Consider the following 18,041-nt stretch of genomic DNA (forward strand, 5'->3'; position numbering starts at 1 on the left):
CGTGCTATCGGTGGCAACACTACCCCAGCGTGTCCGGGGTTGGCGCCGGGGCTTTCGGGTCGGAGTCGGAGCTTGAACCGCCCTCCAGAGCCTCGCAGGGAAGGACGTAAAAACGAGACGCTTTGCTCTGTACCCGAGACGGTACAACGGCATCGTTTGGATTCCTCCCTCTGCTTCCTGACCCTAGAGGGTTAAATTAGGAGGGTCCAACGCCACACTTTTCTCCTCCTTCCCGCCTGCCCCCCTCCCCTTACCTTTAAAAAGTTAAAAAATGTCTGCAGTAGAAATCTCTTAAAGGGGCGGTGCCGGTGTACGAGTTCTCTTGGCAAGAGTCACTGGGAAGGCTGGCTAGGGGCGTGAGTTCGCTCCACCAGCACCAAAACACTGAAAAAAAAAAAATTAAAAAAATAAAAAAAAAAACGAGCGAGCGAGAGAGAGAGTGTGTGTGTGTGTTGGGGGGGTAGTGGGAGGAAGGGAAAAAAAGGGGTAAAAAGGCGGACAGACACACACTTTAGATAAGGACAATTAGTCACTAGCGAGACCCAGTAGGAAGAGAGGTTTAAATCAGAGGGATTGAATGAGGGTGCTTTGTGCCTTCCCTGAAGCCATGCCCTCCAGCAACTCCCGCCCCCCCGCGTGCCTAGCCCCGGGGGCTCTCTACTTGGCTCTGTTGCTCCATCTCTCCCTTTCCTCCCAAGCTGGAGACAGGAGACCCTTGCCTGTAGACAGAGCTGCAGGTTTGAAGGAAAAGACCCTGATTCTACTTGATGTGAGCACCAAGAACCCAGTCAGGACAGTCAATGAGAACTTCCTCTCTCTGCAGCTGGATCCGTCCATCATTCATGATGGCTGGCTCGATTTCCTAAGGTAAGGCAGGGGCTTCGATGGATCATTTAAAATTTTTTAGTAACACCCCCTCAACCCCTTCCTATCCCCCATTCCAAAGGGGAAAGAAGAAAATAAGCCAAGCAGATCTCTCAAAGAGAAGAAAGGAGGTTTTCCTCCTCCTGGATTGTGTGCTGTGAGGCTGTAAGTAGTGATTGAGAAAGCAATGTTTTCTATTAAGATGCACATGTTTGCAATGCAGAAGGCATTTCAGAAACTTATCAGTTATGACTGAAAAAATGTTGTGCTTACATATATCCACAATTAGCCTTCCCGTCTCCTTCTGAAAAAGAAACAAGAGGTTCAGAACAGTTACAAAAGCGAAGAAAAGGTCTCAAACAACAAAGAGCTGAAAGGAATGGGTATGTGTGTGGGGGTGTGTGTGTATGTGAGACAGAGAGGAGAGTGTGTGTGTCTGTGAGTGTTCAAGCGGGATTGCACGAAAGTGGAATTTTCCACGGAAAGATCGTTTCGTCAGTTCTCTCCCACTCTCAGACAGAAAACGAATTTAAGCAGAGGTTTGAGTGGTGGGCAAGTTGGATCAGAGTTAAAATTTTTTATTTTATATCCTCCGCTGTCATTTCCAGACTTTAGGACTTTGTAAGGCGCTTTTTATAGACGGAATGCCCCCCTCCCCCCCAGTTCCTCCTCCTTAAATCTCCTGCGGTAACTGCACAGTTTAGCTTTTCTTTAAAGAAAAAAAAAATCCTCACAGCGTTATAAAGGAAGCGGTAAGAGTCCCAGAAATACTCCAGGGAGGCTTCGGAGATCTGAACCCCGCACCAGCAGATTAGCAAACCCGGAGGTTTGTGATTCCCTTTGCTCTAGGGCTTGTAATCTAATTGGGCTCACACTCTTCCCGGGTTGTTGCAGTTTGGCAGTTAGGCAACTGCGATGCCTTCCCATCAGGGACAGAGTTGCAGTGTAAAATAAGAAATAAATCCTCTGCAATGTCGAATCCAAATGTTGAGTTTTTAAAAATTCCCTTCAAGTTGGAGCCTCAGCTGTGGGTTCCCCTCGAAGAGCCCTCAGCGCTCTCAGTCCCACTTTGCCCCAAGGCCAGGTCCGTTGTGAGTCCTTCGTATTTTTCACTCCTTGCGAAATTCGAGTTTTGCTTCTTGAGGTGCACGCGCCTCTCAGCTCTTGGGGTTGTCCCCCTGGCCCGGGTCGGGTCTGCGGACGCAGCAGGTAGCGGGAGGCGCCACGTGGAGCGCTCCTTCCACGTGGAGGAAAGGTAGCGGGAGGACTGAGAGGCTGTAGCTGCCCTTGCCGAGGCCGTTTCGGTTCCTGTTGGTGCGGTTGCTGCGAGGGCGGAACAGCCAGCTCCGCGCGGCCCAGCTTCCTCTTCGAAAGCTCTTTGGTGCAGTAGAGCGCGTCTCCGAGCTCGTCCGAATGTAGGGTGCAACGGAGTTTTCCGCAATGCTTGTCCCACTTTCATTGAACTCCTTCAGCTGCACAGACCCCTTACCCCCGCCCAGCTTGCTTTCTTCTTTTTAAAAATCAGCCTGTTCGCCTAATGCTTTTCTACCTCAGAAAAGAGTCTGAAAGGCAGATTTTCGGGGAAAGAAGTCCTGGTGGAGTGCATTCGCATTGGCTGTGCAGGCTTCTGGATGAAAGGTTGTTGGAATTGCCCTTTCCCCAGGACCGGATTCGCGCGGACGTCTCCTTTGCCACAGTAGGCCCACGCGACGCCCTGACTGTGCCTGTCCTGGAGCGCGGTCCCGGAGACTTCAGCCAAACGACCATTCTGGTTACAAGACCCTGGGGTGTCTGTTCTCAAAAAACTCTCCAAAAGCAGAGTCTGTTTTTTCTTCCTCGTATCCACCTCCTTTATGATGCTCTTTAACGTCACCGTTTGGATTTGGGTTTTCAGAATCTGAAACAGTAAAGCGTTAAAAAATAATTTACAGACCCGGAACTCAACAGCTGATCCCCTCAGCATTATCAGTATCTGCATTGCTCCTTTTCTACTCCTTCCCAAAGCAGCAGCCTTTGGCTTTTAAAAAACCTATTTGATGGAAATCCTGACCTTAAATAGATGCAAATGCTATTGTTTTCATGCTCATTTAATATCCCATAACGCGCAGGTTCCACATTTCGGCAAGCTTCATTTTCCCTAGCGGTTCCAAACGGCCCCAAGTGGGAAAGAAGAAAGATGGAGACTAACTCAGGGGTGGGGTGGGGAGGAGGATGTTACCTTTCCTGAGATCAGGCGGAATTATTTCAGGGGCCAAAGAGACTTTGCCTTTACTGTGTGTGTGTGTGTGTGTGTGTGTGTGTGGTGGTGGTGGTGGTGGTGGTGGTGGTGCGGGAGTGGAGAAGTGTTCTTGGAAAGGCAAGGGTTTACCCTGGGGATCTCTCCGTCCGGGGATTTGGGAAACAATGCGGTTTTTACAATACAGTGAAAAGGGAAAATCAACTCGGACATTAAAAGAAAGAAAGTAGGAATCCACTTAAGCTCAGGCGCCGGGCCTGGTCTGAGAGAAACAAGGCAGGTTTCACCTCCCGTACGGAGGTTTGTGGGGCCCCTGGGGCTGAGGAGGCAATGCCGGCTTTCAGCATACAAGTTTTTGGCAACGGTCGGAAGCCAGAGGTAGGCGCGCCTAGCGCGTCTCCGCCCGGAGCGCTTTCCTGGCAGTGGCAGAAGCCGGGCAACTACGCTTTAGCGCCGTGCTGGTAGCACGTACACCCACCCCATACAAACACTCTATGAACAAACACAATCTGTAGCCTTTAGGAGATCAGGATCTACGTGTCTGCGGGAGGGAGCCTCTGCGGGCGCCTGGAAGCGGGAGGCACAGCCCCCCGGAGCCGGGCGGTGAGGGCGGGCTGGGGCGCGGGGCACTAGCTAGACGCTGCGGGAGCGGCCAAGGGCCAGCGTGAACTGCCGGCTGGGGCAGTCACAGAGCCTCTAGCCCAGGCCAGGTCGCCCTCAGGGAGTAGGAAGAGGGCCCTTCTCCGTGCCCCACGCGCTCTCGTCCTGTCCCGGGAAACTTTACTCTCTTATTCTCTTCCTCTGCAGCTCCAAGCGCTTGGTGACCCTGGCCCGGGGACTTTCGCCCGCCTTTCTGCGCTTCGGGGGCAAAAGGACCGACTTCCTGCAGTTCCAGAACCTGAGGAACCCGGCGAAAAGCCGCGGGGGCCCGGGCCCGGATTACTATCTCAAAAATTATGAGGATGGTGAGAAACTTGATTACCATTCTTTATTTGGGGAGCGGAAGCAAGCACCCGCTGTGTTTGTGTATCTGTGTGTTCGTGTGTCTGTGTGTTCCTGTGTGTGTGTGTATGCGCGCGCGCGCGCGTTGGGGCAGATTTGGAAAGCCTGGTTGCAGCTCGCCTGAAAATGAAAAGTTGGAAGCTTCAGACGAGGAGACACTGCAGTGTGGAACCCCTGACCTCATTGCGCAAAGGGGGTTCTCCAGGTTGTCCTCACCCAGCTGCCGGCCTTTTGCTGGGCGGCTGTCTTGGAGGCTGAGAGCTGGTAGCTCAAACTGCTTAGCAGGCTGTTCCTGCGGGGTGTAGATGCAGCAGGCTTTTTGAGAAAATTCAGCCAGGTTCATAGATTATTAAAGGTCAGAATCATATTTCATTGCTAGAATTCTAGGCAAAGTGCCTTTATGTTTTTCTTATTTCTTGCCTTCCTTTGATTAGGGTACAGAAGGAATTCAGCCGTTTTTGAAACCTACTCTAAAGTTTTTTGGAATAATCCCTTTTAAATTGGTCCCTTGTTGAGGAAGGTTTGGAAATCTCCAGTTAGTTTTTCTTCAGATTGCCTAATCTCAGAGTTGCATTTTTTTTTCTGTTTTAAAATGGGATTACAAATGCTGACCGGATTAGATAAGTGTTGGAAGGGCTTTGAAAACTTGAAATCCTATTTCAATCTGAGAGGCCAATCTTCTTTGGTTTGAACAGTCTCATTTTTACTAGGGAAAAAGATGAAAATGCTATTGAAAAATTTTTGTTTAGAAGGTTAGGCGTTAACTTCTATGAACTTCCTGTTTAAGTGGAGGGACGTACTTTCAAAGAGGCACGATGAGGGTATTGGCGTTTCTTGAGCTATTGACACTGTTAAGATTGGATAGAAGAGGCATTAGTGTCCATTCGTGGAGGGCTATCATCCCCGTTGCTGTTCCTTCTCATAAGTAAACTACAGCTTTATATATAAAGGGCTCAGGGACAGGTTTTCAGAGCCTTCCGAATTTTGTTATATCTTGTCCTTACAAATCAGCTAAAGGAGCAAATGCCCTTGTATTTTCTTGGGCCTTCATTGAAAAGTACTTCTGGAGAGGTATTGGAATGTATTTCAAGGGTGGCAGAGGAACATTTTTTTTTTAAGTGCCAGAATAGAGAAAGAGGGCAAGGCTAAGGCTTCTTGAGTTTGGAGCATGACTAGGACTTACTCTTTTATAACATTTGCCAAAGCATGTAGGTGTTTAAGGCTATATCTTTTCAAAGATAAAAGTCATTGCTATAAAACTATGGATTGCAAGTAGACTTTTGCTGTCACTCAGCATAAATGCTGAAAGGTAAAAGATAGTCTTTAACGGCACCTCCTATGGTAATTTGACCCAGAACCTTATAGCTCCCCGGGTCACTGTCAGCTCTGTGATCAGACATAAGAAGGGAGAATATTAATGGTTTTTCTGATGAGATAGCTCTTCTTCCAATCCATTTGAACTACTTCCTCTTTAGTTTGTGGGAAAACTTGTAAGAGCCCCAGGAATTGCTGGGGGTGAGGGAGGGAGGAAAGGACCATTATAAGTTTAGAAATTGATCTGTTTCTCCCAACCTTATACCTAGGATTATGTTACATTGAGAACAATGAGATCTGCTTAAAATGAAGGCTACAATTTGTTTCCTTTGTGAAAGGAGAAAGTGGGCATCATGGGGAGAAAAGAAATTGGCCGAAGGCAGTGCCCTGTAAAACTATATAGAATTAAAATAAAACCATAAATGGAAAAGATCTAAGAGGTCACCTTCAGTCCTCTATCACGTCAGGGACCAGTATAGGATCATTCCATATGGAATCCTTTTCTTGTTTTGTCCAACCTGGCATTAAATATCTCTAGGAATGTAGTTTTTCACCACTCATAGGGGAGAGAGTTCTTCTGTCCCATAAGCTTTTGCTGGGAAATTTATCCTGAATTTTCCCTTTATAAGTATTTACAATTATTCCTGTTTGCATTTTTTAGACATCTATCTTCAAAATAATTTCCGCCTTTGGTGTGAGTGTTAGCTTAAAAAAAAAGTTTCCTCATAGCTGTTTTTTATCTAGACTACCTGGATCTAATTCTTTTAAAACTTTCTTTAAAGTCAGTCCTTCCAGACACTAATCTGTTTTATTGCTCCTAGCTGAACTCCTTTTGATTTATGTTTTCCTAGTAATAAGATGCTCTGAACTATATCAGTATTTGAGGCTTTAGCAGAGTTAAAGAGAATGAGAATGTCCTATTTCTGCCCTTTGAAGCTCACATATCCTTAAATTACCCATACTGTCTTTGTTGTTGCATGTCGCATTGCAGAATTCAAGGCAAAATGTTCTTGGTATAGTCTCAGCAATTTCGAAAACATTATGCTTCTGTTGTCCCTTTTCATCTAGTGATAACTGTTATCATCACGAGCATCTTAAAGTAATTAAGCCTTCTTAGGAAATGGCCCTGTAGTAAGCACTTGGGCACAAAGGCATCTTATTAAAAAATGTATTTATTTAAACATAGTACAGAATAACAACATACATTTTGAGTAATAAGATATACCTACTGGCACATTATGAAACTGAATGATACAGTGAAGAGAAAATGGAATTTGGACTTAGGAAGCTTGTACCGCAGGCCTGGCCCTATCACTTATGAATGTGTGGCCCGGAGCTTACTGTTTATAGCATGTGGATGATGATAATTACCTGCTGTACATTGCTTCTCTGAAGGTTCTAAGAGGTAATGTTTGTAAGTTATTTTTTTGACTGCACAACACTATAAGAAAGGTAAGGATTCTTACTTTGATTACTTACTTCAGCAAATTTCTAATATATATTTAATGTTTTAAAGTGGGATTAAGGAGTGAGTAAGATTTCATGAGACTGAAGTTTTTACAGAAGGCAGAAAGTAGATTTATGGAATTACCTGAGAGGATTGAGAGAATGTAAGGAGAATTATTTTTAAGGAACAGAGTTGAGAACCAAAGGTGGCTTTTGTTATGTACTAATGTTAAAATGAATGGATAGTTGTAGCGTTGAGCAAAAAGCCTCCACTTTTCTGGTTAATCCTGATAAGATTTTTTTTTTTTTTTCGAGATGGAGTCTCCTCTGTTGCCCAGGCTGGAGGGCAGTGGCATTATCTTGATTTACTGCAATCTCTGCCTCCCAGGTTCAAGTGATTTTCGTGCCTCAGCCTCTTGAGTAGCTGGGATTACAGGTGTGCGCCACCATGCCCGGCTAATTTTTGTATTTTTAGTGGAGATGGGATTTCACCACGTTGGCCAGGCTGGTCTTGAACTCCTGACCTCAAGTGATCTGCCCAGTTCAGCCTCCCAAAGTGCTGGGATTACAGACATGAGCCACTGTGCCCGGCCCCTGATGTGATTTTGTTGTTCCCCTTGTTTTCCCATGAATTAATAATGCAATTAACAACTCATGTGTCTTCTGTTTTCCAGATACTTTCTGAGCACATTAATGCAACTATTTTCTCTAACTTTGTAAAACCACTGTTTATGTATCACTTTGGGAGCTTCACTGGTTACTCCTTTGATGCAGTTAACTATTCTACTCTATGCTTAGGCACCTTGAATTACATACACGAATAGTGATGATGGAAGAAGTAAAAATAGAGTTGTTCTTTATACCCTAGGAATCTTACCGTTGCCTAACTTCCTTTTTGTTCTGTGTAATGTTATGCTTTACTTGCTCTCAACAAGGAAATCTTGGGTCATTCTTCTGTTCTTAAGTTTATTTTTTTCCAGTCTTCCCCTCTTTGTATTGTATTCAATGTGGTTTATTTCTATGCATGTTTTTTTAAGACCATAACTGCATCTTTTTTTTTTTGAGACGAAGTCTTGCTCTTTTGCCCAGGCTGGAGTGCGGTGGCGCAATCTCGGCTCACTGCAAGCTCCGCCTCCCGGGTTCACGCCATTCTCCTGCCTCAGCCTCTCCGAGTAGCTGGGACTACAGGCGCCCGCCACCACGCCCGGCTAATTTTTTGTATTTTTTAGTAGAGACGGGGTTTCACCGTGGTCTCGATCTCCTGACCTTGTGATCCGCCCGCCTCGGCCTCCCAAAGTGCTGGGATTACAAGCGTGAGCCACCACGCCCGGCCCATAACTGCATCTTTAATGAAGATGTACACCATTTTTTTAATGTACATCAAAAGCCAGCTTAATATTTCTAAAATGTCATATTCATCATGTTGCTCTTTTGCTAAAAAACTATGGTTATTTTTGGATTGCTTACATAATATGTTCAAACTCCTCAACCTGACATTCAAAACCTTTCACATTTCAGTCTCAGCTTACTTTTACTACCCTGCGTTTCCATATACCTTTTATTACAGCCCAACTTACTTGATTGTTCACTGTCTCCTTAAAGCACCTTTATTATCTCAACCCCATGCCTTTGTTCAGTTAGTGTATGAATATGCCTTGAATGTCTTTCTCTTGGCTCAAGTCAGAGCTTACTCCATCCCACCTAGTTTTTGAAGGCCCATTGCAAATGTTCCTTATTTGCACAAAACTGTTCTTGAACAGGTCATTCCACAGTGATCTCTTCTTTCTTTAGACTGCCGTAGCTTTTACTCTTTATGCTTTTCTTTTGGCTCCTTCTGCCTTCTTTTGCCATTTAATTTTAGATATATATGTATATATATATATATATATATATATACACACACACATATACACATATATACACATATATATATACACATTCAACTTTATATATATATACATTCAACTTTATAGATATATACTTATATATATATATATTTTACCTTTCCATCTAGAATGCAAATTCTTTATAGGAAGAGACCGTATCTAATTATTGTATATCCACAATGTCTAGCCTTTATGAGACATGGTAGATCTTCAGCAAATTTTCTTGGGTGTATGCTAGGTTAAAAGCACTGTGAAAGGCCCTGGGAAAATGGAGGTGACCAGTGGAGAAATGACTGAAGGTATACATGAAGATTCTATTCATTTTACACTTTCAACACATATTCCCATGCAGTCCATTCTTGATGCTTATTTTTTAATGGCATGCTTCATGATTTTAACCATGTGCTCTTTATCTTTCGTTGTCTAAGTTGTCTTGATTTTATGCTATGTGTTAAATTAACTTTATCACCCAGTTTAAAGCCTTGCACTAGAACTACATTTTAAAAAATTGTATCTATTTCTACCTTGCCTTTACTTTTGCTTTTCTTTGTTAGCCTAATGTAATTTCTATCCCTGATTTTTCAATTCCTGGTGTAACAGTGCCTTTTCACAACTTTCAAATATCTTTTATCTTTATCTCCTAAAGATTTTTCTCTTCAGAGAGCTTCTAAATTCTAAATGATGAATGTGTGTATACTTTGTAAACTCTAAGACACTGTATAACTATTATTATTCTCTTTTCTGTAGGAAGCTTTTCCACAGATGAAGTAGTTAATTCTTTTTCTTTTTAATCCCATTCTATCAATCAAGACTTATGGTGTAAGAACAGCACAACTGCCAAAATACATATTTGCCTTGAACTTATCCACCTTCTATTATTTCATTGTATTTCACATAATGGTTTTGAAATTCTGTTACATTTAATAAGTATGTACTGATTATCTACTCTGTTTAGTTTCATGCTAGACAAAGAATGGCAGAATATAAAATAAATAAAAGATGCTATCCCAAATCACCATTAGAACACAGCAGTAGTAATTGCTTTAGGCGAGTTACCTTAATCAAGTGTTGGACTTAGCGGGTGGAACTTTAAAAGAGGATATTTGCATAGCCTTAAAGCATCTCCCTCATAATATTTATTAACTAATTATTGTGGTGGTTTTAATGTATGTCCACAAATTCTCCCTGGGAGGTGTAGCTTAATTCCTCTTCCTTTGAGTATGACTTGGATTTAAAGAAAAGAGTCTCCAAAGGGGAAAATAGTAACTTTTCACTGAAGAAATTGACAGATATCATTTTATCAGTGACTAAGGTTAACATCAGCAGATAAGTCATATTGATATCATGTATTATTCTCTGATATGATATAATGAGAAGGGCACTTCACCATGTAATATTCTTTCCCCAAATCTGTAACTCTCAGTAAACATGAGAAAACATTAGTCAAACCCAAACTGAAGGATACTTTACAAGATACCTGACTTGTATTCTTCAAAAGTTACTGCATCTGCTGTCAATGAACCAATAGTGTTGTTGGTGAGACAACATTAACACTGACAAAACTGAAGAATAACAGAAAGACAATTTAGAATGAAGTGCTAAGTGGAATATAATAGTTTGCCAGGGTATAACAAGAAAAGTAGAGTTGAATGCTGGTGAGACTTAGGTGGGAGTTAGATAGGTAGGTAGACCTTAGAGAGAGAGAGACAAGAAGAGAGAATATGCAACTCAAGGGAAAGAGCATGAGGCAAATCCTCATATATATTTGGGCAGGAAGGAGACCACCCTGGCTACATAGAAAGTATGTTAGAATTATCTTAGTTCATGTGGTAGAACCATGTCAAAATCTCTTTTATAGAAGCCTATTTACACATTTTTGTTAAATAGAAATGTTTATAATTAAAGAAAAATCTATAAAAATAAAGTACATTAGAAATTATCCCAAGCAAAGTTCATATTGCTAGAATTATGTTTAAATTGGGTTTTAATACATTCTAATCTATTTTTCTTAACTTCAAAATATGTAATTGAAGAAGAAGAAGAAAAAGAAAGTACATGTGTGAGAGAAAATATTGGTTGGGTAAATCCAGATCAGATTATGGGAATCTTGAAATTTAGGCATAGTAAAGTGGAACTGGCCCTAGAGGATAAAAGAGGCCATTATAACTTATTTTACTTCATTGGAGAAGGGAACGACACATTTCAACAGGGGCCTTCCATGACACTTGCTCTCTCCCATCTTCCCTTTCCAAATCACTAGACAGATACATTCCCTCCCTCTAACTAAACTGTGTTATAATAACTGCATTTGTCAAGGTTTGAGTTACAAAGCATGCTTAAAAGACAGATCCTAAAATTGAATTATTAATTAGATCCTTACATTGCAAGTTTTATAAAGTAAAAGGTCTTAAAATTTGCTTGTTATTTTATGTTATTCTTCCTTCTTTTGTAGAGTAAATGCAGGCTAGTATTTTATAATCATTTATTTACTCATTGAGTAGGCATCCAGTTTCAGGCCCCTGTTTGACACTGAAGCTGGGAAGATTAATGGGGCCCAGGTGTAATTGTTAAATTACTTACTACTGACTTCTTGTCACTTCAGCAGCAGCAGCTAAAAGCAGTTCATAGAGAATTTTAGGCCCAAGAAAAGCCTTCATTCTAACTTCATCCTTGGCATTTCACAATTTGTCTGCCAATAACTTTAGAAGGATTTGATATAATTTAATATTGTATTAAAAAGTGTCAGTAATCACCTGAAATTTTATGTATGTTTATTTATGAAGTTTTGTTTATTTTATTCTGCCTTTTGAAATCCAAATGGATGCATTTCTGTAATACCTTTGAAATTTTGTACCCAGGCCCTGAGTGTGAGCTGTAGTTCACTATATCCCAGTAAATTTGAATTTGTATCTTACAAAGATTTAGTCACCATGTCTAGTCACAGTGTAGTCATTGTGGCCACGTGCATACTGCTAGAAGTGGTAGAGACCAAGAAATACTAGTCCATTACTTGTGGAGGTGGCTTAATTAATTTCAGCGAATCAGAAAAGCCAGTAAATAAACCTTTTAATGCTGACGACATTTCTATAATTTACCACCTGGGCGTTGGGGAAAAAGGTAGTTCATCAATTTTTTTTTGTACAATGCAACTGTACTACTGTTGCCAATACCAAATTGTTATTTCATCTGCCAAATTCATTTAAATTATCTCTCCTGGTCTCCCAATCCCTACTGATGGGATGGGGACCTCATGGAAGAAAAGCAGTTTCTTTCAAAAAGTTTTCTGGTTTTGCTTAGTCCGCTGGTCATGTGATCTGGACTCCTGTAGTCAGAAGTCTCATCTGAGAATCCTTCGCCAAAATGGATTAGATGTTAAGAATCTTAATTTGGGTACTTCTTAGTTCCTTAATCATGCTTTCAGCTATCTCAGTCTATAAGACAGTAGATTGAAACTCTGAGCTGTGTGTGTGTGTGTGTGTGTGTGTGTGTGAGAGAGAGAGAGAAAGAGAGTGAGAATGAATATGAGAATGAGAGAATTTTGTGTTTCATTCCCTGAACTTCTCTATCGGTGGTAATTTAGGCAAAGTGAAGACATATTTCTTGACTAGTGGTTAGTGCTGTTCAAGGTTTACATACCTTGTACAAGTTTGTTGAGTTATTTTATCCATTGGCTTTCATGATCTAATTGAGTTGAGTTCAGTTCCATTCAGTTTTCTTCACTTTGATATGGTAAAAGACAGTGTAATTTTGCTCAATTCAATAAATGTTTTTTGATTATCAGTTATATATAAGCCAGACTTAGTGCTAGATATTGGGGCAACCAAGAGGAATAAACATGAACTGTACGCTCAAGATTGCTGTGATCTTATATATTAAACATAAATTTTGTAGTGGTCTCCAGTGTCCTCTCTTTAGTTAGACCAATCTTTGCTTAGTTCCTCTACTTCTCCACTTACATATATTATACTTTCCATGTTGAACACAAGTCTCCCTCTCCCCTGAAATTGAAAATTTTACCTGTTCTTGAAAGCTGTACTCAAATTCCATCTTTCATTAAACCTTCTAAGTCAGTACCCATTAATTTCCCTCTTTCTCTGAATTTTTCTAAAATTCTTTTCTGAATATGCACTCCAATTTAGTCCAAGTACCCAGACTGACTTAAGCAGGTCATTTTTGTCCTTAGGAATTTACAATAAAAATACACTGCTATTGTTACACACAAAAAAACCAATATAGACGTAACCGTCATCACACTGCATGGAACAGACACATTAAGTCAAACAAAGTATTTATGTTATTTACAAACCTAAATATATGTGTTTTGGTTTTTGTGTAGCAAATAATGAAGAGTGAAATGTATATGCTGTATATTTAGAAAAGATGGGTGCATGCATGTATCTATGTTTGTGTTGAAGGAATTAGGGGTTAAACCAGTACCTTATTTTCACTTGGTTTGGAAAGTGAAGTTAGAAAGCTGGGAAAAGGTAAACTGCCCAGATTTGGGACATTATCTCTTAAATACTATGGAAGAATGAATGTTTCTCTGCAGCCCAATAATAGTAATAACACAATCATAATAATAATACTTAAAGTTATTGAATGCTTATTATGTGCCAGGTACTGTTTTAAGCAGTGTACATGCATTAATGTATTAATCCTTCCATCAACCCTATGAGGAAAGTGCTGTTTACCCCATTTAACAGATGGGGAAACCAAGGCACAGACAGGTTAAGTAATTTGCCCAAGACTACCCAGCTAACGAGTTGTGCTACGGGGATTCAGTGATATCAGTCATTAAACCTTCAAGCTTAAATGGAGCCTCTGCTATGAAGTATTAAATAGTTGGTAGAACCAGGATTAGATCCCAGTCCTGTATTGTGCTTAGGTAAGAGAGGGACTCAATCTTTGAATCATGCATTGTCTTATTTATTTGTCCATTCATTTGTCTGGCTCCGAAACCCCTAAACTAAGCATTGTGGAGCATTAAAAAAATGTGTGCCATACGCCTTCCCATGAATATAGTCCCATGAACATATTCAAAGGTCTTGTGGGTTATGACACAAAATAGTTGTTAGGTAAAACAGAGAACGATAACTGTAGGAAGACACATGAACAATTGAAAGAAATGATTGTCACATTTTAGGACATGTTGAAGGAGTAGAACAACAACTGATCCAATGTAGGAAAGGACTTACAGTTTCTCTAGGAAGGAGGTATATTTTGGAAGCAGATGCGTTGAAGGGAATAATAGAAATGGATCAACGGTGTTATTGATGTAAGGGAAATTTCAGGAAAAAAGAGAAATAAGAATATTTGAAAAAATTATTGGACAATTTTGAGAATATTTGAAAAAATTACTGGGCAATTTTATAATTACTTTTTATTTATACACTGAACCATACTCTGACTTATTCTTCCTTCAAGTTTTAAGCCTAGTGAAGTCCTGTGAAGAGAAAAGGGAATTGATAAAGGTGAGATTTCAAGAAAGCCTTTTCTTCATACCTCTTTCCCTTATCTTTCTGTTTGAACTGAGATTTTGTTAAATTCAAGTAGGGAACACAACCATAGACACTTAAAATGAAGAAATCAAGGAACAAAGAGGTTATATAGTCTGCAAAATGTCTTAGGGGTTAAGTAACTGTACTAGTAAATGGCTGAGCTGTGGTTGAATCCAGGACAGTCTCTGTCCAAAGCTGGTGATTTTCATTACCCCTGTTATAACATAGCAGCACAGTGTTTCTCATTCCTCTACCAAGTCAGCTTCAAAGGCCTTTCCCCTAGAGGAAAGGCCTTTATATTAGGTGGAGTCTGATTTTAAAGTTTGCTTGTAAATAGGGCTAAATGATAATTATTGTTGTTTCCCTTGTGACTGTTTTCATCTGGTTTGGGCACTCATCACCTCACACCTGTTCTGTAGCACGTCTCAGCTGGGTTTCCTGTTTTCAGCCTCTCTCCGTCTTGTTGTCTTATTAACCTTTCTGAATCTCCACTTTCCTCCTGTCACTGCCTAGCTCGAAACCTTCACTGACATCCCTCGTCTGCTAGCTCAAGTTTTTGAGCTTTCCAAGGCTCCCTAGGGTCAGCCTACTCTCCTTGGCCAGCTTCTTCTCTCCGCCTCCCTATAGGAACCTAAGTTTATTCACAAGCAGATGGTATAGCTTGTTACTCTGCTTGTACCCTCTCTGACATTCTTTTTATTTCTAACCCTCTGGATATTCCACCCTATCATCCCTCTGCCACATTCTACCCATTTCTGAATTCTGCCTACTTTTCAAAGCCCTGCTCAAGTTTTTCCTCCTTTTCTATGATTCTTTACTATCTTAGCTCAAAGTGTTTAATTAATTCATTTATGAAACACTTATTGAGCCTGAGTTTCTAAAATACTTATTGTCTAAAAGTCACTCTTGTGGCTATTTTCATATTCTGCTTTATGTTCTCAGGTATTTTTTTGTGAATGTTCATGTAAACTTGGCTCTACTCCTAGATTATAGGGCACTGTGAGAGTAGTGATTGTAACATTTCTGTAGTTTCTACAATCTAGTAAAGTGCCTTTTATGTAGTTGCTCTTCAGTAAGTACTTATTGACTGGTTATTTCTCACTTATTTGGTAGTTAATATGCTAATAACCTCTCTTCCACTTCTAGTTGTTGCTTAACTTCTTCATACTTTTACAGATTTATGCTTTTTATTCATTTTATTATCAGTGTAATGCATGCATATGAATACTCTCATTAAATAATATGTACATCAAATAAAAACTGAAAGCCGGCCAAGCGCGGTGGCTCATGCCTGTAATTCCAGCACTTTGGGAGGCTGAGGCGGATGGATCACCTGAGGTCAGGAATTTGAGACCAACCAGGCCAGCATGGTGAAACCCCGTCTCTACTAAAAATACAAAAATTAGCTGGGCGTGACGGCAGTCACCTGCAATCCCAGCTACTTGGGAGGCTGAGGCAAGAGAATCGCTTGGACCTCGGAGGTGGAGGTTGTAGTGAGCTCTTGCACTCCAGCCTGGGCAACAAGAGTGAAATGCCATTAAAAAAAAAAAAAAGTGAACGCCTTCATGTTCCATCCCCACTTTTTTTTTGAGACAGAGTCTCACTCTGTTGCCAGGTTGGAGCTGGAGTGCAGTGGTGCAGTCTCAGCTCACTGCAACCTCCGCCTCCCAGGTTCAAGAGATTCTCCTGCCTCAGCCTCCGGAGTAAGTGGGACTACAGGCATGCGCCACCACACCCAGCTAATTTTTGTATTTTTAGTAGAGACAGGGTTTCACTGTGTTGGCCAGGATGGTCTCCATGTCTTGAGCTCATGATCCGCCCACCTTGGCTTCCCAAAGTGCTGGGATTACAGGCGTGAACCACCACACCCGGCCTCCATCCCTAATTCTATTCCATAGGTATAACCACTTTCAACAGTCTGACCTGTATCTTTTCAGATCATTTGCCATGCATACAGAAGTATATACATTTTAAAGTATATAGATAGAATCACATTGTTATAAAACTTGCTTGTCTAGATAACCTTATAGTTGGTAATTATGGTGTGTTTTTCAGTGGGTAAAGAATATATGCAGAGGACCTGTTTATTCTCTTTCATTGGTACTTTTTTTTTAAACAAGATGTTATCTGTTTGTTATTTGCTATAGTATCATATTTCTCTGATCTAAATTAATTCTTTCCCTGTGACATCTCTTTAAACACCATTATCCATCTTAATCCTTTTAACTATAGTACATTCTTTGGGTAAGTGTCACAAAAATGGCCATAGCAAAACTAACCTTATGCATCAAAATATGATATCCTTTAATAAAACAAGTGCTTTGTAAAGTTTTGGATGCAGATAGAAAGTGACACTAACATTATTTTGATTTTTGGCTCAAATAGTATATCACTATGTCATTTGTAAGAAATCCTGGCTAAGGAATTTTTGATTCTCTTTGAATATCACTCATCTCATTAATGCTGCTCTGTGAATTTGAATACTAATCAGCCACAAATAAAGATTTTTAAATACCTGGGATAATGTTTAGTTAGAAACAGACTAAAGAAGGCAGAAGGTCACCATTTTTGAATAGCTCCCTAGCCAGTTGTCTGCAGGAGAAAAATAATTACACTTTACATTTGTAATATTTAAAGATTGTAAAAACTCCTCTGATTTTCACAGTGTAGTAATCTTATTTTAAGTTGGCATCTCCATTTTATAACTGAGAAAACAGACTCAAGGAAGTTGCTCAAAATAACAGGGCTTTTACATAGAAGAGCTGGGATTAGAACTCAGTACTTATACCTTTAAGCATGACATTCTTAAATGAAGTATAACAGCTAAAATAATCCCTCCACTCCACTGAAGTGAACTGGTGTAGGTACTTGTGTTTTGGGGGTGGTTGGGCCAATCTGAAACAGGTTCTCTGGGAGACTAGAGTGGGTCTGTGGTTTCTGTGAGAGGCCATGTGTGCTTGTAGGTGTGCAAGGGTGAGTTTACTCCTGGATTCTTCCATGTTTTTGAACTGTCATTCTTTGACAGACTCCTGAAGAGGCTGTAGGATGACATTCTTGGAGACTTAGGACTTGAATCCCAGACCGCCTTTACAGTCGGCCCCAAACCAAGGTGTGGTTAGAAACCAGTCCAGAGAATAGGAGCACTATTTGAGAGCACTCTATGGGATGCCAAAGTCACTTCTGAAACTTCCAAAAAGATTCTAAAAACCTTTGAAATGCAGACATTCATTAGCTATCACAGTGTACCCAGTGAGAGGAAGGATGAGTCTGCTTCCTTTACTGCAGAGGAGGCCCATAGTGAAAAAGCAGAGGAGTGGAAATAGAACTGGAGCTTTCTGGTGACTTAGTCACTAAGCCATGCACACTTTAAAAAATGAATGTAATCACCATTGAGGTAAATCTTTGGTTATCTCTCAGTGGCCTGATAGGTATGTTATTCTCATCTGGGTGTTTATTTCCTTATAATTGTTGGAAAAGCAGATCATGGACTTATTTGCCTGGCCATTACGAATCTCCTTGGAAGAATAGACTTAGGGTAAATCCTGTGAGATGTAGATTCAAAAGGATCTGTAGGCTAGGCTTAGCCAAGTTAAAATCCATAGGTGAAACTAAACATGTAACCTAAAACTATTAGAAAAATAAGTGCTATTGTTTCATAGAACATTTGTAGAAGCAAATGAATGGCACTCCTGTCCAAAAGTCAGGATTTTCAACAACTTGCAGCAGAAAACTTACACTTATGAAATGTCTTCACTTGGGGTTTTTGTGTCACTGAATGACTGAGGTCTTTTGTTT

The 18,041-nt window shown here is 40.7% G+C and overlaps 1 protein-coding gene across 4 annotated transcripts in view; it reads left to right on the forward strand.

Moving 5' to 3' along the window:
• Window positions 1-504: 504 nt before the first annotated feature.
• HPSE2 (heparanase 2 (inactive)) overlaps window positions 505-18,041 on the forward strand; it is a 778,921-nt gene continuing 761,384 nt past the window's right edge. For all 4 annotated transcript variants that reach the window (XM_003255321.2, XM_003255319.2, XM_003255320.2 and 1 more), the window contains exons 1-2: window positions 505-867; window positions 3,908-4,065. In XM_003255321.2, coding sequence (XP_003255369.1) covers window positions 578-867; window positions 3,908-4,065 — 448 coding nt within the window. In that variant the 5' untranslated portion in view covers window positions 505-577. The remainder of the gene's footprint in view (window positions 868-3,907; window positions 4,066-18,041) is intronic.

Source organism: Nomascus leucogenys, chromosome 3, assembly GCF_006542625.1.
Source record: "Nomascus leucogenys isolate Asia chromosome 3, Asia_NLE_v1, whole genome shotgun sequence".
Taxonomy (NCBI): Eukaryota; Metazoa; Chordata; class Mammalia; order Primates; family Hylobatidae; genus Nomascus; species Nomascus leucogenys.